Raw genomic sequence first — 22,686 nt, 5'->3', positions numbered from 1 at the left:
GTGCGTGGGGGGAGCGCTGCTCTGGACCCCCAGCAAGGTGCTCAATTGGCCGCAGCGTCTAATAGACGCTGCGCCAGTTAATTCCCCGCAGCCCCGCTCCAGTAGCCTGCATAGTCTCCGGCAGGCAGAGCAGGGCTACGGCAAGATGGCCGCCGAAGAAGCCCTGCACTGGAGACTATTTGTGTCTCTAGTACAGGGCTTCGGCAGCCATCTTGCCGTAGCCCTGCACTCTGCCTGTCAGCGCGGGAGATGTGCTGCAGGAGGACTCGGGGAGCTGCGAGCCAGATGCCGGAAGAGGAGAAGACTTCTGTCAGGTAAGTGAATTGTTTTTTTTTTAACAGGTGCATTTTTTTTCTAGTGTCTGCTGCCCACATTGTGATTTTCAGGTGTCTGCTGCACACATTACGATTTTCTGGTCACTGCTGCCCTCATTGCGATTTTCTGGTCACTGCTGCCCACATTGCGATTTTCTGGTCACTGCTGCCCACATTGCGATTTTCTGGTCACTGCTGCCCACATTGCGATTTTCTGGTGTCTGCTGCCCACATTATGATTTTCAGGTGCCTGCTGCCCACATTACGATTTTCTGGTCACTGCTGCCCTCATTGCGATTTTCTGGTCACTGCTGCCCACATTGCGATTTTCTGGTCACTGCTGCCCACATTGCGATTTTCTGGTCACTGCTGCCCACATTGCGATTTTCTGGTTTCTGCTGCCCACATTACGATTTTCAGGTGTCTGCTGCCCACATTACGATTTTCAGGTGTCTGCTACCCACATTACGATTTTCAGGTGTCTGCTGCCCACATTGCGATTTTCTGGTGTCTGCTGCCCACATTGCGATTTTTTGGTGTCTGCTGCCCACATTACGATTTTCAGGTGTCTGCTGCCCACATTACGATTTTCTGGTCACTGCTGCCCTCATTGCGATTTTCTGGTCACTGCTGCCCACATTGCGATTTTCTGGTGTCTGCTGCCCACATTACGATTTTCAGGTGTCTGCTGCCCACATTGCGATTTTCAGGTGTCTGCTGCCCACATTGCGATTTTCAGGTGTCTGCTGCCCACATTGCGATTTTCTGGTGTCTGCTGCCCACATTACGATTTTCTGGTGTATGCTGCCCACATTAGGATTTTCTGGTGACTGCTGCCCACATTGCGATTTTCTGGTGACTGCTGCCCACATTGAGATTTTCTGGTGACTGCTGCCCACATAAGGATTTTCTGGTGACTGCTGCCCACATTACGATTTTCTGGCCCACAGTACGATTTTCTGTTGAACACTGCCCACGTTACGATTGTCTGGTGAATGCTGTCCATGTTACAATTTTCTGGTGAACGCTGCCCACATTACGATTTTCTGGTGAACTCTGCCCACATTACGATTTTCTGTCCCACATTACGATATTCTGGTGAATGCTGCCCACATTACGATTGTCTGGTGTATGCTGTCCACGTTACAATTTTCTGGTGACTGCTGCTCACGTTAAGATTTTCTGGTGACTGGTGCCCACATTACGATTTTCTGGTGAACTCTGCCCACATTACGATTTTCTGGTGAACTCTGCCCACATTATGATTTTCTAAAGGCCCACATAACGATTTTCTGGTGAACTCTGCCCACATTACGATTTTCTGGCCCACATTACGATTGTCTGGTAAAATGCTGCCCACTTTACAATTAATTTACAGTGAAACGCTGCCCCATTACGATTATTTGGCACCTATGGGGGGGGCCCCATCCAAATATTCGCAGGGGGGCCCAGTGATTTCTAGTTACACCCCTGGGTGGATCAGAGCATCACCAGGCCGCTTCCGAATGGCCTACAATCAGAGGTGCGCTGAGCCCCCCCAGAAACTGCAAACGCACCTTGAACCCAAATAGAAGCTCTGCATATACACCAAAAGCATGGCTGTTAAGTGGGAGCAGCTGTACAAAAATGAATTAAATTAGTACATGGCAAGGAAATGAACAACGCTACTTAAAAACAGATAAGTGTCACTGCCTACCTGCAAGAGAGTGCAAGCCCCACTTGTGGGATACAATACACACCTAGCATACATATAGTATCCCGCAAAAACGTGTGCTTAGGAAACTTGTAATTTCTAAATAAATAATAATACTTATGCACAAAAGCAAATATGATAATGTACTTTAAATTGACACTGAAGAAAAAAAAAACGTATGATATAATGAATTGTATGAGTAGTACGTCCCTCTCTGGTCAGATTCGATCAGGGTGGGATCCACCTCATGGTCGATCTGCCCATGCATCAACCAGTGTAGAATAACTATATAGGCAAATAAAGAGTAGTTTTCTACTGTCTATTATGCCTGCCTTAAAGTGACACTGAAGCAAAAAATATGATATAATGAATTGGTTGTGTAGTACGGATAATTAATAGAAATAATCTTATATTTTTATTTTCAGTTATATAGTTTTGCATCATTCTCTAATATTTGCAGTTTACACACTACATTCAGCATTCTACATGATTTCACAGAGCAGGCTAGTGTGACCTTTTAAACTTTTCTCCAGAAAAGACAAAACACAGTGACAGGCAGTTGAGATAAAAGCTTCAGAAGACAGAGCTCTCTGCCACTTTGAAAGTCGTGGAGCTCAATGAAGCTCTTTTGCATAGATAACAACTGGAGTTTCTTAACTTTTCCTGTACTGGAAACAATATTATACTCATGTCTCTGCTCCTGTTTTATTTCTTAGCTGTACTACAAATACAAATCATTATCTCATAAGTTTATTTTCACTTCAGATTCCCTTTAAAACAAAGCTGAAGCGTAAAAAACTCATAATGAATTGTATGTGTAGTATGGATAAGGAATAGAACAATAGTAGCAAAAAAAAAAAAAAAGTCTCATATTTTTATTTTCAGTAATATCGTTTTTTTTTATAACATTGCATCATATTGTCATATTTGCAATTCCAAACCACATACTATATTTAAACTATAAAACAGAGCACAGCTGATGACCCTTTGGACTCCCCTACAGTAAAACCTTATCTGTCTTGTCGGGAATATGGTAAACAAGACAGAAGCTGTCACTTCCATGCCTAGAAATTAACTCTTTCAGCCAGCAAAATATAGCAAGTAAAACAGCCTGGTTATGTTTTCCCCTGTACATGTTTATCTCGTCATGTCACATCGGGTTCACTTTAATAAAATAAAAAAATACACCTAGTCACCCTAGTCTGTGATAACCTGATATATATTGTTACAGGGAGAGGCATCATTTGTACACTCAGTTCATAATACTTCTAAAACCAAACCAAAACATAAAATTACATATAATTAAATATTTATATCTAATTTTAATGATACCCTATGGAAATATGTAGGATGCTGGTCTTGATGCTTTGAAGAAATTCCTGTTACTTGCAGTTGTGCCAGTTGCGCATTCTTTAGCCCCTTCCTCAGAGGCCCAGCAAGTCATATACTAGAACAAATTATTTTGAGGTGTATGTATTGCTTGTTGGACTGACTAAACAAAGCTCAAACAAGCTGTGTTGTTTTGAAATTAAATGTATACATGTTTTTCCTACCAGGTTCAGGTTCCAGTACAGATAATGCTGCTACTACTACCCCTACTACTACTCCTCCTCGCACAACTACAGCTTCTACCTATCGTAACGCTGCCAGAACAGCGAGTACTGCTAGAACTACTGCTCCTTCTACAACTTTGACTTCTGCAACAACTAGCAATAATAATCCTACCAGTGGTATTACTACTTTACCTAGTACAACAACCATTCTTACTACTGCTGGTGTGACTGAAATCACTACCACTACTTCAACAACAACAATGGCTAGTGATAATCCTACTACAACAACTACTGATATAGCCAGTTCAACAACCTATAGCACCACCCCTGCTGTGACTGAAATCACTACTACTTCAGCTCCAACAATGGCTAGTGATGATCCTACTACTGCCGCATCTGCTGATATAGTCAGTTCAACCTATATCACCACCCCTGCTTCAACAACTACTGCTATGACTGAAGCAACTACAACTACTTCAGAGACTACAACTACTGCTATGACTGAAGCAACTACAACTACTTCAGAGACTGCAACTACTGCTATGACTGAAGCAACTACAACTACTTCAGAGGCTACAACTACTGCAATGAGTGAAGCAACTACAACTACTTCAGAGACTACAACTACTGCTATGACTGAAGCAACTACAACTACTTCAGAGGCTACAACTACTGCAATGACTGAAGCAACTACAACTACTACAGAGACTACAACTACTGCAATGAGTGAAGCAACTACAACTACTACAGAGACTACAACTACTGCAAGCACAACTCCTTGTATGTAAAAATGCTACTTTAACATTTCCTGCATTTTTTCTGTGACAGGAATCTCTAGCGGAAATTTAGGCAGCAATTAAAGGAGACTTTATTTGAGAAGGAACACAGAATGGCCTCAATTCACTAAGATCATGCTGGAGATAATAAGGCAAGAGAAAACTTACCTCCACACAGTAAGAGAGTTATCTTATCTCTTCATTCCTTAAGTTACCTCTTCTGTAGTTAAGTTACCTCCTCTGTAGTTATTTTCACACACAGTTAATTAACAACCTGTCTTTAACTCTGGAGTTATTTTAAGGATTGAAGAGTTAACTTAAAGACAGAAGAGTTAACTTTAGGTTTGCCTGAGGTAAAATGTTTCCTGAATACAACATGCCTCATCACCCTGGTGATAACTCTAGAAACGTTATTAAAGACAGGAGATAAGCTTAGTGAATTGAGGCCAATGTCACTTGCCCGGTTGTCCTACTGAGACAAACATCTGCAGCACAAATTCAATCTGTGGATTCTAGGTGGAGCTGGAACATCTGATCTGCAATTCTGCATACTTCTCCTGTTTTCTCCTAGGCAGTTGATGACCATTGACCACAACAACCAGGCAACTAGCATTTTTAGCATTTTTTAAAAGGAAGTAAGCTAGGGTATCTTCTATTCTTTATCATGACTTCTTTTGACTAGCCTTCCATCGTAGATAGAGGTCTGGTCTCACAGTCCACAGTTGTTCAGAATAATAATGGAGAGGTTGTGGCTGGAATTGAGAGCATACGACCATATATATGTGATCACTAGATGTGGCGCAATTAAGCAAGGCACTTTATTGTATATTGGGTCCTAGTTCTGTAGGACACATGATGTGAGTAGCATTTTCAGCTAAGTATTTTTACTAAATATATTTTATATTTGAACTTTTTAGTGAACAAAGTTCCTCATAAGTTATTTTGTCATGTATGTGCTCAGTAATGATGTCCACAAGGACCAGCACACTCAGGGATTTCTTCCAAAACTCATAGAAATCTTTATTACAAAAATCTTCAACATCATAAACATTAAAATACATGAGCTGTCACAGGGACAATCCAGTAATATGATAACCGCCAAAGATGGTCAATGTCCATCGAAAGCCTAGTCCCCAACCCCAAGCACATGGAGTATTTATAGCAGTTGGGTAGACAAACATCACCATCATATAAAAAGTCCAAACATCACGGCAGCAGACATCGGCCAAGAGTTGGTTCGGGCATACAGCCATCTTCAAGCCAAGTAAAGTGCACACTTTATGCTGTGGGGGAGTGTGGCCTGGAGACCACACTTGGACATTGTGCTCAGTAATGATGGTATGATTCCTAAACACAAGAGGAGTGAAGTGGGAAGATGATGTACTTTAAGGAAAAGGGACCCACAATGAGTCCATTATTATTCTGACCAACAATGGACCGTGAGATCAGACCTCTGCCTTTAATGGAAGACTAAGTACTATAGCACAGTACTCAAGTTTTCTTATGCATTGACTGGTACTGTGTGCTTGGGGCCAGTGATGATCATGTTTAGGAGAACTCATGTCGAAGCCTGTGATTTGTTTGATCAGCTGATAGATTTTCAAAGCTCTGATTTGCTGTGATCACATCCTGCTTTAGCCCATCATCATGACTAGCAAATCAGATACTTACATATCTATCACCTGACCAAACTGATCACATGCTTCTCCATGAATTCTCCTAGATACAACCATCACTACTTGGGGCATAGTTGTATCTTAGGGTGGGGAACTACAGGGAATGGGGGGGGGGGGGGGGTGACAAGCAGAACAGTATCAATAACTTGACAAAACAGTATGTGTACATTTAAAACATAACTATTCATTAATAAATTAAAGAATAGATATGGGCATACGCAAAATAACCCATTCTCTGCTAGATTGTCTAGATTGTAGTTACCATCTCTCTTGAGGGGGATAGAGAGGACCCTTAGAGATACGTGAGGTCAATGCTAGTGTGAGGCAAATGTATAGGTAGCACTGATCCCTCCTCTGACCACCTTCACCTCCAGCAAGGCGAACGGTTCCAGGCGAACTTCCGGTGGTTCGCGTTTGCCATGTAACGCAAACTTTTCCGGAAGTTCTGTTCGCGCCCATAGTGCGCCATTAGGGTCAACTTTGACCCTCTAAATCACAGTCAGCAGTCACATTGTAGCCGATTAGTTAGGCTCTTGTAGGCTTGTTAGCTTGCTCCTGGCTGATTGTTATTGCTCTTTTGAGAGCTAATGTTCTCCTGATGTGTTTTTTTTGTGTTGCCCACTGACATTGATACAGCCCTATCTGTTGCAGCTGGACCTTGGTAATTGCTATTACTGTGCCAGCCAGGCCCTGCCTAACTATCTATACTGGGACACCTACCTATGCCTACCTAACTACTGGGGCACCTACTTACCTATATGGGGACACCTGCCTACCTACCTACCTATACTGGGTCTCCTACCTATGTCTAGCTAATTACTGGGGCACCTACCTATGCCTATCTACCTATACTGGGACTCCTACCTATGCCTAGCTAACTACTGGGGCACCTACCTATGCCTATCTACCTATACTGGGACACCCACCTACCTATACTGGGACTCCTACCTATGCCTAGCTAACTACTGGGGCACCTACCTATGCCTATCTACTTATACTGGAACACCTACCTATGCCTACCTACCAATACTGGGACTCCTACCTTTGCCTAGCTAACTACTGGGGCACCTACCTATGCCTATCTACCTATACTGGGACACCTACCTATGCCTATCTACATATACTGGGACACCAACCTATGCCTACCTACCTATACTGGGACTCCTACCTATGCCTAGCTAACTACTGGGGCACCTACCTATGCCTATCTACCTATACTGGGACACCTACCTATGCCTACCTACCTATACTGGGACTCCTACCTATGCCTTGCTAACAACTGGGGCACCTACCTATATCTATCTACCTATACTGGGACACCTACCTATGCCTACCTACCTATACGGGGGCACCTACCTATGCCTACCTACATACAAGAAGATAATAAGGTCGTTGCTTCATTGTGGACAGACCAAATTTCATCAGCTGGACAGTCACTGTTGTTCTATCATTAAGCTACCACAGCCTGGCGACCATTTGGGCTTGAAAACCGCCACGGCCTGCACTCTCACCATGGTGCGCACCAGTCCAGGATGGCCGTCACTACGCAAACAGCTGTTTGCGGTGCGTTACACTGTGCGTTTGGTGTGTCAGTGTGAAGCAGTACTCTAATTACATTCCCTGATTGATGTATACACATGCAAGATGTTTGAAAGCACTTTAGGCCTGCGATTTAGCATTCAATGTGATTTCTGCCTTTAAAACCCTGCTTTGTGTCCAATCCGGATTTTTCCCTGGGACTTTTGGCGTCTATCCCACTCATCCATGCCCCCCTCCAGGTGTTAGACCCCTTGAAACATCTTTTCCATCACTTTTGTGGCCAGCATAAATGTTTCTAGTTTTCAAAGTTCACCTCCCCATTAAAGTCTATTGCGGTCGTGAAAGTTTGCGCGAACCCGGTTCGCGAACCAAAAATCGGAGGTTCGGGCCATCTCTACTTACAATACATAAATGACATGAGCCACAAAACCCACCCTGAATAGACTTTCAGATCAGATCAACAGTTGCATAAAAGCTACCAAACACAGCCAGGAATTGTAACAGCAAAAATATATTTTTACCCCTTTCTAATATGGCCAATAGCGTTTGGAAGTTTCTAGGTAAACAATTTGTATGTCCCGAGAAGGGAGCATGAAGGTTTTGCACTACATTGTAGTATATTCAAAGGATTATGGTGACCCTTCAGGAACTAGAGCCTGCTAGATAAGTTCCATATTTATTTCAACCTATGTATGACTTAACTAAATAACAGGTCCGGATTTATCATAAGGCACTGTAGCCACGTGGCTACAGGCACCTGATGATGGAAAGGCGGTCAACTCCCTTCCCCAAGCGCCTCCCTCCCTCCCTCCCTATGCAGAGTCCTCAGCAGAGCATAAATGAGGGGTTACTCTCCCTGCTCTCTGCATTCCACTGACAAGATCTCCCTTGAGTCAGGAGCACCTCTAGCTACTTAATACTAATGGTACATCTTGCTACCTAATACTAAGAGGCACCTGTAGCTACCTATGCCGGGCATGGGAAGTAAGGGAGAAGTGACAGCTGGGACAGCCAGCCCCAGGTAAGTAAATCGGATTTACATTAATATTAATATTGCATGATGACTCCTTTAACGAAAATTTGTTAAACAATGTTTTCCGACGCAGGACACCATGGCGATCGTTTATTTTTGAACGACTGACAGGTCCGATTATGTTGTTGATGATCATTCCCATCTGCTGGTGTGTATTCACCTTAAGAATTGATGGTAGGCAGCTACCTAAAGAAGTGGTGGGATATTTGCACTTTCTTGATCTAGGAAAACCTAACAGAGGTTCTTATCCTTCTGCACTGTGTCTAAAACTAATGCGAGAATTTACAGTTGAAGCTCAGCTTTAACAAACAAATAGCAAAACTTTTTATTTAAAGCAGCTGAGGACTGAAAATTGTACAAAGGATCAGAAAACTCACGAGCTTATCCATTCTTCTTTGCAGCAACCAATTACACCTGTGGGGGTGTACTAAACCAAAGCTCTGGCACAATATCAAGCCCTTCCTATCCAAACCATTATCCACCCAACAGCTTATGTACCTGGGTTATTCAAACAGAGCCAAACACATTTATACATCTCCATATGTATAGCATTGAGTGAGTATAAAGAAAAGTTAGCTATATTTAGCATCTTTCGTTTAGTTGTTCTACTACTTGTAGCTTTTGTTATTATCGTTTTTTCTATACAGCTTTGGAAGCAACCCAACCTGTGACCAAGATTATCTGACCCTGCATGATGGAAATCCTGATAGCCCCGTGCTTGAGAAAATCTGTCGAGAAGGGAAACAGTTTTTCGCTTCATCATCTAATGTACTGACTCTTAGGTTCAGAAGTGATGGATCCCGCCAGAGCAAAGGTTTTATGGCGGAGTATAACTCAATACGGAAAGAACCTCCAACCGGTAAAACTTTGGTGAAAGAGTAATGTTTGATTGGGGCTTTTCAGGATATCAGAAAGGTTATTTTAAAGAAAACCAGAGATCAGCTAAACGAAAGAATCGATACTTACCCGGGGCTTCCTCCCGCCCCATAAACATGTGTGAGTCCCACGCTGTCCACCTGCAGTCTGCCTTTCTGCCACGATCAGCCCTAGTAACTTGCTCAGTCACGTTCAGTGTCCGTCTTCTGCACATGCGCGGTCCTACTACGCATGCGCAGTAGAACCGGACTGATGTCACTGAGTAAGTTACCGGGGCTGGTTGCCGCTGAACGGCAGACCGCAGGAGGACGGTGTGGGACTGAAAAGGGATGAAAGTAAAAACACATACATACATATTACTTCCTGCATACTATCCAGTACACAGGATAGTGTGGGGACATCCAGTGCCTAAAAAGTAAAAAGACAAAGTAAAAAGTTGAATAGATTAAAATAAATAAATGAATAAATAAATACCCATTAGTTATTTACCCCTTATACTCACTTCCCCCATAGTTACCCCCCAAAAAACTTGTAAAAAGAAGTGACAGCAATAAAAAAAATGCATAAATAGTTACCTAGGGACGGTTTTTTATTATGTACTCTATGTCATGAGTGTATATTATTGTTATTTTTGCAAATAAGGGCTTGTAATCATGGATATATAAAGAATAAGTATAAAGTATAAAGAAGCACACAAAAAACTGAAAAATACACCTTTATTTATTTAAAATGTATTTAAAATATTATCACCATACATTGTACTAGGGATATAATTTAAATGGTGTAAGCCTAATTTGTGGTAAAAAGAAAAAAAAAACAAACAACAATATAGAGATCATTTTGGTGTGATAAGTAGGGATAAAGTTATTAGTGAATATATGGCAGGAGTGAAATGTGAAAATTCCTGTGGTTTTTAAGGGGAAATAACCTGTGGTAGGAACTTGCTCTTGTCTTTCCTTGATTATTATTTTTTTTTATTATTATTATTTCAGAGGTGTGTGGAGGAATTATGACTGACCCACAAGGAATTATATTTTCACCAAGCACTCTGTCCCATGAAACAAAACAATGCATCTGGTATATAAATGTTGCCCACAATAACACCATTCTTCTCCATTTTTCCAGTTTCAAGTAAGTAAAGAAATGTAATCTCAGCTCAGGCACATATTTTGCTGCCATACATTTAGAAGCATTATGTGCTACTACTGATTACAGGTTTTTTTTTTGTCCTTGTATTTATTGAAGTGTCCACAAATCAAAAAGGAAGTTAATACAAACTGTATATCAAATAGCATATGGTTATGCATCTAACTGATTGTTGGCTTGGGGTAATCACTAATAGACTGCCACTGTGCATGTGCTGCAGTTGTGGTCTGTGATAATCACTAGGGGTGGGACCGGACGGCGAATCCGGCGAATCCACGAATCCCTCGAATATTGAGAAATATCCGAGATTCGTGGATTCGAATCCCGACGCAATTTCCCCCTTAACGAATCCGCCGAATCCCGCTGCATCCCCGCGCAACCGCCGATCCCCCGCTCATCCTCTTCCGACCCCCCCCCCCCGCGCCTCCTCCGCTCGCCCCTTGCATAGATGTGAGCATTGGCTCACCTAACACCTGCCCTGGATTCCCTACCTGCCGCCAGCGCAGAGCCGCAGACCCGCAGACCTCTTGCTTCCACCTCTGTTTCCCCTAGTGATCCGCTTTTGCATACGCGTCATCACTGAAGCGCCGAGTGGTTACTAGAGGGAACAGAGGAGGAAACAAGAGGTCTGCGGCTCTGTGCTGGCGGCAGGTAGGTTCGTTAGATTCGGGATTCGAAAGGTTCGAGATATTCGAGAACCTTTTTAGATTCGGATTCGTATTCGGATTCGAAGAAATTGTGGATTCGTCCCATCCCTTATAATCACTGATGGACTGCTGCTGTGCATGTGCGGCAGTTGTGGCTTGTGGAAATCATGGATAGACTGCCACTGTGCATGTGCTGTAGTTAAGGCTTGTGGTAATCACTAATGGACTGCCGCTGTGCATGTGCTGTAGTTAAGGCTTGTGGTAATCACTAATGGACTGCCACTGTGTATGTGCTGTAATTATGGCTTGTGGTAATCACTCATGGACAATCGCTGTGCATGTGCTGTATTTATGGCTTGTGGTAATCACTGATGGACTGCTGCTGTGCATGTGCTGTATTTATGGCTTGTGGTAATCACTGATGGACTGCTGCTGTGCATGTGCTGTATTTATGGCTTGTGGTAATCACTCATGGACTATCGCTGTGCATGTGCTGCAGTTGTGGCTTGTGGTGATCACTGATGGGCTGCTGCTGTGCATGTGCTGCATTTGTGGCTTGTGGTGATTACTGATGGACTGCTGCTGCGCATGTGCTGCAGTTGTGGGTTGTGGAAATCATGGATAGACATAATATGTTGGTGCTTTATAAATACAATAAATAAATAAATAATAGACTGCCACTATGTATGTGCTGCAGTTGTGACTTGTTGTAATCATTTATGGACTGCCTCTGTGCATGTGCTGCTGCAATTACCTGATTAATTATTTACAATTAGTAATCTTCAAAGTAGCTCACAAGCTGAAAAAGTGTGTGCGCCTATGTGCTAGATTATAGCCATCTGCAAGGCAGTTTCTAGGCTAAATTGCACCCAGTGGAGCCAGGAATAGGTGCCCGCAGTATAAGTTAGCCAGGTCTAGCTGCCCTCAGTATAGGTAGCCAGGTTTAGGTTTACCTCAGTATAGGTAGCCAGGCATAGGTGCTCCCAGTAAAGGTAGCCACTATAGTTGCCCCCAGTATAGGTTAGATAGGTAGGTGCCTCCAGTATAGGAAGCCAGTATAGTTGCCCCTATATAGGTTAGATAGGTAGGTGCCTCCAGTATAGGTAGCCATTATAGTTGCCCCAGTATAGGTTAGATAGATAGGTGCCTCTAATATAGGTAGCCATTATAGTTGCCCCCAGTATAGGTTAGATAAGTAGGTGTCACCAGTATAGGTTAGCTAGGTAGGTGTCTCCAGTATAGGTTAGATTGGTAGGTGCCATCAATATAGGTTAGCTAGGTAGGTGCCTCCAGTATAGGCTAGATATATAGTTGTCACCAGTATAGGTTAGCTAGGTAGGTGCCCCCAGTTAAGGTTAGATAGGTAGATGCCCCCAGTACAGGCTAGATAGCTAAGTGCCCCAAATATAGGTTAGCTAGGTAGGTGCCTCCAGTATAGGTTATATATTTAGTTGTCACCAGTATAGGTTAGCTAGGTAGATGCCCCCAGTACAGGTTAGATAGGTAGGTGCCCCCAGTACAAGCTAGATAGGTAGGTGCCTCCAGTATAGGTTAGATAGGTAGGTGCCCCTAGTATAGGTTAGCTAGGTAGGTGCCTCCAGTATAGATTAGATAGGTAGGTGCCCCCAGTATAGGTTAGCTAGTTAGGTGCCCCCAGTATAGGTTAGATAGGTAGGTGCCTCCAGTATAGATTAGATAGGTAGGTTCCCGCAGTATAGATTAGATAGGTAGGTGCTCCCATATGCGGCGGGGAACATAACAGAGTTACAATTCATCCTCTGCGATCCCCGCATGCACGCAGCCTCTATCTTCTTCCTTCTTCCTCCCAGGCACTCCTCGCATTGGTAACAGCACCCACTGTGATGACATGTCTTGTGGTTACATCGTCACAGGGGGCGCTGTTACCAATGCGACGGACGCCTGGAACAAGAAGTAGATAGAGGCTGCGTGTGTGGTTTGCGGAAGGTGAGTTGTAAATCTGTTATGCCCGCTCTCCCCGCCGCTGTGCCCCCCTCCCTGCCGCTCCGTCCAGCGCCCTGGGCAGTCGAGCGGTTCGCACGGCCGTAGAAATGGGTTTGGCAATCTGGCTACTATGTAGGCCCAGATTTCTGGAAAGGCCACAAAGGCCATGGCCTAAGGCGCTGATAAAGCAGAAGGGTAGAAGGGGGGGGCAGGACTTGGAGAGAGATAAGAGGCTGCCTATCAAAATAAATATTTTCTCCTGCTCCGAAGCCACCCTCCTGTACACAGTCAGAATTCCAGAGCTTCATGTATTTTCCTTACTTCCTGGTGTGCGATGAGACATAGGAACATACAAGCTTGAGTTTAGTCCCAGGATTGTAAAGAAACCTGGTTCATCATGTGCTTGCTGGGCAATCTGTAACTCTGCTTGTAGATAAAATTTCTGATCTGGTAAGGTAAACATTTTAACAGCATTATCAGCTCCACTTTACAACTCAAGCTGGGCTGAACGGTGTATAGCTGGTCAGACTCTGTTAATGACTTCAGCTATTCCTTCTCCTCTCTACTCCCCTGGACTGTAAAACCTATGCTAGGTACTCATGATGCAATTTTCTGACAGATTTACTGTCAAATCGATTATTTCCAACATGTCCGATCTGATTTCTGAACAATTTTTTTAACAATTTTTCATAGAAGTGAACAGAAAATCGATCAAAAAATCAAATGGAAATCAGATATGTTGGAAATAATTAATCTGACAGTAAATCTGTCAGAAAATTGTATTGTGTGCACCTAGCATTAAACAGAAAGAGATATTTCAATAAAAAAATGTATGGCAGCCCCTTCTAAGCTAAATCTTAACTCCTTGCTAGTACTAGCAGTACTGCAGTAAAATATTTGTACCGTGTTAGCAAACAGTAAAAAAAAATAAAATCTGTGAAAGAATCTATCAATAGAATAAATGTTGCCTTTTGATAGCTAAGCAACAGGTATCTGATTACAGGAGAGCAGAGAGAAAGATGAATGCTGCTCTGCTACTTCATGCCTGGTATACACCATGCAATTTCCCATGAGATAGGCCGTTTGAATCGATTATTTCTGACAGGTCCAATCTGATTCCTGATTACTGTTTTTGTTTTTCTGATCGACTTTGTATAAAAGTGATCGGAAAATCAATTTGACCCATCTGTCTGATGGAAAATTGCATGGTGTGTACCAGGCATTAGGGACTCACTGCTCTGACAGGAAAAAAACAATCAGTCATCATTTTTCAGAGAGAAATATACACACATATTCATGAGTCACTACAACAGGCATTTCCTCCTGCAAAACCAGTGATCGTTAGTCAGGGTGCTGGACAGAATGCTATTGAGTGTTTGTGAGGGGGGATGGGGGAGATTTGGACGGTTGGGGAGGGGTTGGTGGCAGCGGGCCTTAGGCGCTGGAAAGTACAAATTTGGGCCCTGATACTATGTATTTAAATTTACATTATACAAACTGGTTAACGAGGAGCTGTCAGCCATACCATCTCAGAAAAAAAATAAACGTATATAAGTAGATAAATACTTGCTCTACTTACATAACATATGTATTGCACTGTCCACATTTTTATTTTACTGATTTTTGTACAGTAAAAAAAGAGAAAATCCTTTCCCATTTTAACTGTGGCTATTTTGAAGCCAATACTGATGTCATTTCCTCCCTTACTCTCCTCTGCCTGAGGATGCATTGCCCACCCTTCACTATAGAAAGAGCATTGCCTCAGCATGAGAAATATTGCCCAGTCAGAGAGGAACAGAGGTGTGGGAGGGGAAAACAGGAGGGAAAGAGGCTTCAGCCAATTAGGCTGCATTAGTTAAGTCTGAGGGAAAAGTAGAGAAGCAAAAAAGGACAACCCAGCATGCCCTGCAACTTCCTTTGTGTGTAACAAATGTTGTGTGTACCAAATAAGAGTCAGGTAAACTGGGGAATGATCATTTATCAACAAGAAAAGTAATAGTGATTTTAACTTTTGGATTGCCTGGTTAGCATCCTTATTACTTGTTTACCAGATAAAAACAAAGAATTGATTTTTGATTTTATGCCCAACAGTTACTTTAACATTATCTAAAGAAAATGTAATACTTATTTTACAATGTCTGATTTTCCTAACTTATCTGGTGATGTTTAGGATGAAGCACTCCCTGTCCTGTGCTTCTTTTTCTATGGCCATCTATGATGGAACGCCAATGGGATCCGGCTTACTTGGTAGACCCTGTGACACCACCGCTCGCGATTTCACCTCGTCCTCTAACAGCTTAAGCATTGTATACAACCGGCTTGATGACCATGCAACTGATGAGGGATTTGAATTATCTGCTACTTACACCTCCTTATTTGCCAACAACAAAAATGGTACTCGTCTAGATCTCTTACGAACATTCTTTCATCTAATTACAGATAATGCTACCTTCTACAGATAAAGTCCATCTGTTTCACTTTCCAGAGATGTAACTGCAACTGCAGTGGGGTTTGGGCTCATATTTTTATGCTCCCTCCTTCTGATAAAGGGCCAAATGCTGTTGTGGTCATATGTCAAGGTTGGGGGTGTCATAATGACTGTACTTGTTATAGGGGTTCTGGCAGATGGGCCTTCTGATCTTGCAGTTAACCACATGTGAAAGGGTTTTGAACATTTGGAGGCGGGCCCATCAAAGTTTTTGCTGGGTGGTGGAGAAAAGATCAGGCTTACTTAGTCTGCTGCGGGCTGGAAAAAGTATATCTGTACCCTTGCTATAGTTCTGATCCCATCCAAGCTGCTGCCAGCCCATCAAAAGATCCAAGTGTTGGTCTGTGTCTGAGTCTACTACGCATGCGTCGGTCTATCTGTGTGCCTCCCCTGTTGCGTTCCTGTGGGCGGGAGTGTTCTTCACTCATGCAGTTCACAAAGACTACTTCCGATCACGGGAACGTGATCAAGGAGGTGCATGGATGGGCCCACACATACGCAGTTTGGAGGGGACAGCGGCACCCCAGAGGGAATCAGAACTACAGGGAGGGAGATGATGGACTGCTTGGGACTGGGAGAAGCCCCAGATCAGTAAATCTGATTCCTCTATTCTTCAATACCCACCTCGAAATTCCTTTAAGCCCCTTACAAAATCACAAAATGTAAATGTACACCACTTCAAACGCACTCTAGAGTCAGTGTTTCCCAATAGGGATGATCAATGAGATGCAAATTTTTCAGAAATTATGCAAATTCGTATGCAAATGTATGCAGTTTCAAAATGAAGCAATCGATTTAAACCCAGGTTTAAATTGATTGGTCCATTTTCAAGCTGCATATATTTGCATAATTTTGCTTCAACTCGGAAAAATTTGCATATCTGTGATCATCCCTATTCCCCAACCCTGTCCTCAGGGCCCACCAACAGTGCATGTTTTGTAGAAACCCACTGAGGTAGTTAACCAGCTCTTGTGAGACACTAATTACCTCACCTGTGCATGTTTGTGGTTTTCTGCAAAACACATACCATAGGGTATCATTCATAAAGCGTTACTGCACGCGGTAATGCTGAAAACAGCTGACTTTCCCGAGCACTTAGCAAAGTGTCTATTCATAAAAGCTGTTTCCGCATGAAAAGCTACAGTTACCGAGCAGTACCGCCTTGTGCGGTGAACACCTCCAGAACATGTTGTAATTAAATGCCTATTCATAAAGTTTAGAGCAGGCCGGTATTGATACGGAGAATACTGCTTGCTTGGAAGAGGCGATAACACTGATAATAGTGCGATAAGACAGCAGGACTGTGTAAAAAGCCAGCAGCAGAGAGATCGGAACAAACAAGGCTTCCCCTGAATACCCCATACTGAGTTTTTAACCTCTTGGGTACCTGTTTCAGATGTTATTTCACATCAGAAAGCCTGCATGTGTAAAGTTTCTTAAAGTTCTTCTAAGCTGTAGTAATTAAATATATTGTTTCGAAAGACTAATAGACAGATTCAGAGCAGATTCTGGGCAAGGAGAGGCAGTTTAACCACACATGCACATCTAAAGGGAAGTTGGGTTGGGGATGCCCCTTTTACTGCTATCTCTGCGGAACAGGAATGTAACAAATCAGCCAGCCACTTTATCACCGACAGCTTACATTCCTCATACCGACAGCCCACCGCCAGTCTAGTTCGGGAAAATACCGCATTTCTACCGCAGCTGTGAAAATGTTTATGAATGAGCACACAGAAATCTAAAATACAGAATGCGGTATTTTCCCTCCCAGATTTTTTTTTCACACTACTTTTATGAATGATAGTAGCCATACTGTTGGTTGCCCTGAGGACAGGGTTGGGGAACTCTGCTCTAGAGCACTCATCACAACATGTAAACACCTTGTACAAGTTCATACAAACACGTGATGTTCAGCACTGACCGCTGGTGTGCTCATAGGGGGCTCTCCTTGCTATTTTATATCAGAAATAGATTTTAAAAGGTTTTTTGTTTACCCATATCATGCAAGTGGGTGGGGGCTGAGCATAAATATAAACCGAGTTAGTTTCAATTCACATAACTTGGGGGCAATTATTTTATTCTTTTCATTTAAATGAGACGTTAACCTCCTGAGCGATAATCCCGAGCTGAGCTCGGGGTATATCGCGCAGGAGGATTTCTCAGGCCCTGGTGGGCCGATTTGCATAATTTTTTTTTTGTTACACGCAGCTAGCACTTTGCTAGCTGCGTGTAACTTCCGATCGCCGCCGATCCGCCGCCGCTCGCCGTGCTGTGTAGCCCCACCCCCTCCCCGACCCCTTGCGCAGCCGGGCCAATCAGTGCCAGGCAGCGCTGGACGTGGATCGGGACTCCCTCTGACGTCACGACGTCCATGACGTCGGTGACATCATCCCGCCCCGTCGCCATGGCGACCGGGGAAGCCCAGCAGGAAATCCCGTTCTGAACGGGATTTCCTGCTTACTCTGAGCGCCGAAGGCGATCGGAGTGGGTGGGGGGATGCCGCTGCGCTGCGGCTATCATGTAGCGAGCCCTGGGCTCGCTACATGATTTAAAAAATAAAAAATTTAAAAAAATAGTGCTGCGCCACCTCCTGGGCGATATAATTGTATCGCCCAGAGGGTTAAAGGACAACTGAAGTCAATGGGATATGGAGGTGCCATATTTATTTCCTTTTAAGCAATGCCAGTTGCCTGGCAGCCCTGCTCATCCTCCGCCTCTAATACTTTTAGCCGTAGACCCTGAACAAGCATGCAACATATCAGGTGTTTCTGACATTTCTGTCAGGGCTGGAACCCACTAGATCAGGGGTCAGGAACCTTTTTGGCTGAGAGAGCCATAAATGCCACATATTTTAAAATGTAATTCCATGAGAGCCATACAATATGTTTCAAACTGGGACAATAGGGCTCACGTCCCTGTTGCCATGGAGATGCGTATACAGTTGATCCGCCGGGCAGCGGAAGTGTTCACCTTCACTTGGGTTTCAGCAACATCAGCAATTTCCCCAAGAGCCAGACAGGAGAAATACTGACTAACAGCTTGTACAATTATCTAGCTGACTTAGGGGGTTGATTCACTTTGTAGGACGAGATTCCCGCACTTTTGCCCAATAGGCTGCCTGTCAAGTGACAGGCAGCCTATTGGGCCAATCAAAGTTTGGGGATCTCGTTCTACAAAGTCACTGGACCTGACAGGGTCCAGAGTGGGACAATTGGAGCAGCTGTTAGTTTTGTGGTAGCGTGAGTAAGTTAGTAGTGCATGCTACAGCAGTATTATGCCTACTTTGAAAATGTTACTTGCTCTGCCCCACTAAGCTGCGCTGATTGAGCAGTGTAGTTTAGTGAATCAACCCCTACTGATTTGTATGTGAGCCAGATGTAGCCATCAAAAGAGCCACATCTGGCTCCCAAGCCATAGGTTCCCTACCCCTGCACTAGAGCAATTTTTTTGAGCGTTTAGGGAGCGTGATAAATCGCTAGCGAATTCCCTAAATGCTCTGCCAATGTAAACGGATGGTGCAAATTCCACAGAAGCGATTGCGATTAGCAAAATCGCAAACGCAGGACATGCAGCATTTTGTTAGCGTTTGCGCTTCAATGTAAAGTATGTAATCGCTGGCGTAATCGCTCATCAAAACCTGCACGGAGCAATTTTGCTAGCGTTTTGAAGTTACTGCACACTGTAACAAAATTAAAATTGAAAGGACCAATCAGACGTTACAACGCTAATCGCTACACAACCGCTGGCAAATTGATACACTTTTTAAAATCCCTAAAACGCTTACAAACTGCTCATACAAAACGCTAGCGATTGCAATTAGCGATAGCATTTTGTAGTGGGTTCCAGGCCTCAGATCTGATTGGATTATCTGCATGCTTGTTTCTGGTATGTGATTCAGACACTACTGCAGCCAAATAGATCAGAAGGGCTGTCAGGCATCTAGTATTGTTTAAAGGTAAATAAATATATTCTTTTCACTAAAGTTGTCCTTATAATAATAAAACATAGAACTGTTGTGATTGATGATAATGTTCTAAGGGTACTTTCACACTAACATGTTGTGTTTAGTTTCAACGGACACTGTTTTGCACAGAGTAAGGGCCGGTTTCCACTCAAAGCATGAAACACGAATCACAATTGCGATTTTGCTGCGATTTGCATTTTGATTCTGATTCAGCAGAACAAGAATCACATCGCAATCATCCCCAAAGGAGTACATTTGAAATCGGCGCCGGTAGACTTGGGCGCAGGATACAGCGGTATATAGCTGATCCTGCTTCTGCACAAGTCCGGGCCAATTTAATTACTATTCCCCCTCCAGGCCGCCATGGATAGTGGGGGAATGAAATAATTCGGCTTCCAGCGATTGCTGGAGGCCGAATTATTGTGTTTTTAAGCAACTTCGACGTTACTCACTGAGCGCCGCTATATACTGATTCCCATTACAGTCTATGGCGGCGCTGGCTGCGCCCAAATCTAGCAGCGCTGAAAAGCACTGCTCCGTCCCCAAAGCACTGCATGCAGTGTGATTGCAATTTATACAAATTGCAAAAACACTGCAGTGAGAATGATCCGAAAGGGATACATTAGCAGCAGTGCTTTGCTGATTGCAGGCAAACAGCAAAGCACTAAAAAGCGCTCAAGTGTGAACCAGCTGTAAAATGCTGTGAATCAAGTCTATGATTGGTTCACACTTCATCAATTATGATGAGATGCAATGGATTCCATTGTTACACTGCTGACCATGCAGTGCGTCGCTACAATCTCACATGTTGATGCACACTGTTTGTCAGCAAATGTGCACATCGGTCAGTTGCTTTTTTGCCTGCATTATGTCAAATGTTTTGGGTTGTATTATATGCACATTACAACTAGGGATGATCACAGATATATTACGTGTTCCCTCTTGGGACAGCTCTCTAGCGCACTAAAAACAATCTTTATTAGAAACAATTAAAATATATAGAAATGGTGAGCAGCACGTGTACTGGTAATATTTTACAACAAATAAACAAAGGTTGCCCTGTTAATACTGGGCAGTCCAATGTGTGTAGTTTAGAATAAACATAGGAGTCATTTGAGGTTCAGGATATTAGAGGGTCCTCACTAGGTTACATATCCATTGAGGAAAAAAAAAAGCCATATAAGCTCTCAGTTAGATATATATGAGGGTTCCTCAGAGATCAAAAATGGCTCCATACACTCATCAATCGACAGTACAGGGGACATACATTGCACTAGCTACATATACTCGACATGTTTCAGCTAACGCTTTCCTCAGGAGTGAATTACATAAACAGTGCAGAAAACAAACAAGAAAACCCTACTAAACATATAAGCATACTGTCAAAGTTTACAGCCCCTGTCAGAGCTGAATGCTGCTCACAGAGCCAGACTTATATAACAGGTGGTTCAGCCTGCCATTATTGGACTCCACCTCCTGGGTGTACCTCCTCCGGAAAAAATACCGCCCCTCTATATGTAAATCACAGGGTCTGCTCAGTATAATGACTCCACCCCTCCATTTGCATATTCTATTGTACATCGCAAAGACTCTACATTCATATTGCAGGGTTTCCATATACACACTGTAAAAGCTTTATATGCACATTGCATGATCTACTTTATAGAATAAATATGATCACAGATATGCAAATTGTTCTGAGTTGATGTAAATGTATGCACATTTTTATGGAAATATATGCAGCTTGAAAATGGACCAATCAATTTAAACCTAGGTTTAAATTGATTGGTCAGTTTTCAAACTGCATACATTTGCAGACAAATTTGCATAATTTCAGAAAAAATTTGCATCTTATTGATCATCCCTAGTTACAACACATTTCAACACATTAGTGTAACACTAAACTCATTGATGTATCTAGGATTTACAGTCTACAGATGTCTTCATGGCTATATTGTTTTTCATTTTATAATGTTTATTATGCTATTGCTTGTGTGTTCCCAGTCACCCTATCATGCAGTTCAGACTACATGGAAGCTAGAATCTCTGTTAGTTATCTTCAGTTTTTGGGCCATTCTCCTGAAAATCTTTACTTGAATGACCCACAATGCCGCCCCCGGGTTTCATCAGACTGGCTGGAATTTATCATCCCCTATCAAAAGTGTCAGACTGTGAAACAGGTAGGTGAACACTGTGCATTATACTAGCCGACCCGGGGCGTGGCATATGCCGCATAAGGGGGTAGCGTGCAGGAAGGGGGTATTGGGCACAGCGGTGAGGAGGGAGGTCAGACCCCCCCTCCCTCACCTGGGTCCACCATGTGCGCTCCCCCTCCAGCTTAACTTCAGCTGCAGTCGCCACTATTACTAAGAGGCAGTGGGCGGGGATGACTCACCTCTTCCGCGTTCCAGCGTGCGTTCCACTGTCGTCACTTCCTGCAATGCCGCCCACTGTATTAAGGAACGCACGCTGGAACGCGGAAGAGGTGTCATCCCCTCCCACTGCCTCTTAGTAATAGCGGCGGCTGCAGCTAAAAGTTAAGCTAGAGGGGGAGCGCAGATGGGGAACCCAGGTGAGGGAGGGGGAGTCCGACCCCCCTCCCCGCCGCTCTGCCCAATACCCTCTTCCTGCATGCTACCCCCTCCGGCTGGGCAGGGGGGGGGGGGCAAAAAGTCTAAGACCAGCCCCTTCTTCTGGCTTGGACAGGCCCTGGGGGCAGGGCGATACTTCTTCTCCTTGCTCGAAGGTTGACGCACTTAGCCTATTATGTATATAGATTGCCCTTGAGATCAAATGCTTTCTTGGTGAAGCAGCTCCAGAAGCTGTATTTGGACTCTGCTGATGTGGTCTGCATTAGCCAAGTCCTGGCTTGGGTCTGAAGGTTGGGTACTTCTGGGTGCCGAAATCATGGGTGGAGTTATCCACCAGGCTTTCTGTTGTGCACCTGCTGATTGGTCAGATGTTAGTGTTTAAAAGCTCAGCAGACTAGTGTGCAGATGGAGAGAGAGTGAGGAGACAG

General features: G+C 43.6%; 1 protein-coding gene across 1 annotated transcript in view; it reads left to right on the top strand.

The window, feature by feature from the left end:
• The window catches only part of LOC137533856 (CUB and zona pellucida-like domain-containing protein 1), a 60,353-nt gene that overhangs the window by 23,309 nt on the left and 14,358 nt on the right, over positions 1-22,686 (top strand). The window contains exons 4-9 of the mRNA XM_068255112.1: positions 3,564-4,340; positions 8,986-9,139; positions 9,232-9,443; positions 10,453-10,591; positions 15,386-15,609; positions 21,672-21,847. Of these exons, the coding sequence (XP_068111213.1) occupies positions 3,564-4,340; positions 8,986-9,139; positions 9,232-9,443; positions 10,453-10,591; positions 15,386-15,609; positions 21,672-21,847 (1,682 nt within the window). The remainder of the gene's footprint in view (positions 1-3,563; positions 4,341-8,985; positions 9,140-9,231; positions 9,444-10,452; positions 10,592-15,385; positions 15,610-21,671; positions 21,848-22,686) is intronic.

The sequence above is a fragment of the Hyperolius riggenbachi genome, chromosome 10 (assembly GCF_040937935.1).
Source record: "Hyperolius riggenbachi isolate aHypRig1 chromosome 10, aHypRig1.pri, whole genome shotgun sequence".
NCBI lineage: Eukaryota > Metazoa > Chordata > Amphibia > Anura > Hyperoliidae > Hyperolius > Hyperolius riggenbachi.
Note: the sequence above shows the minus strand (reverse complement) of the source record. Positions and strands in the feature narration are given on the sequence as shown.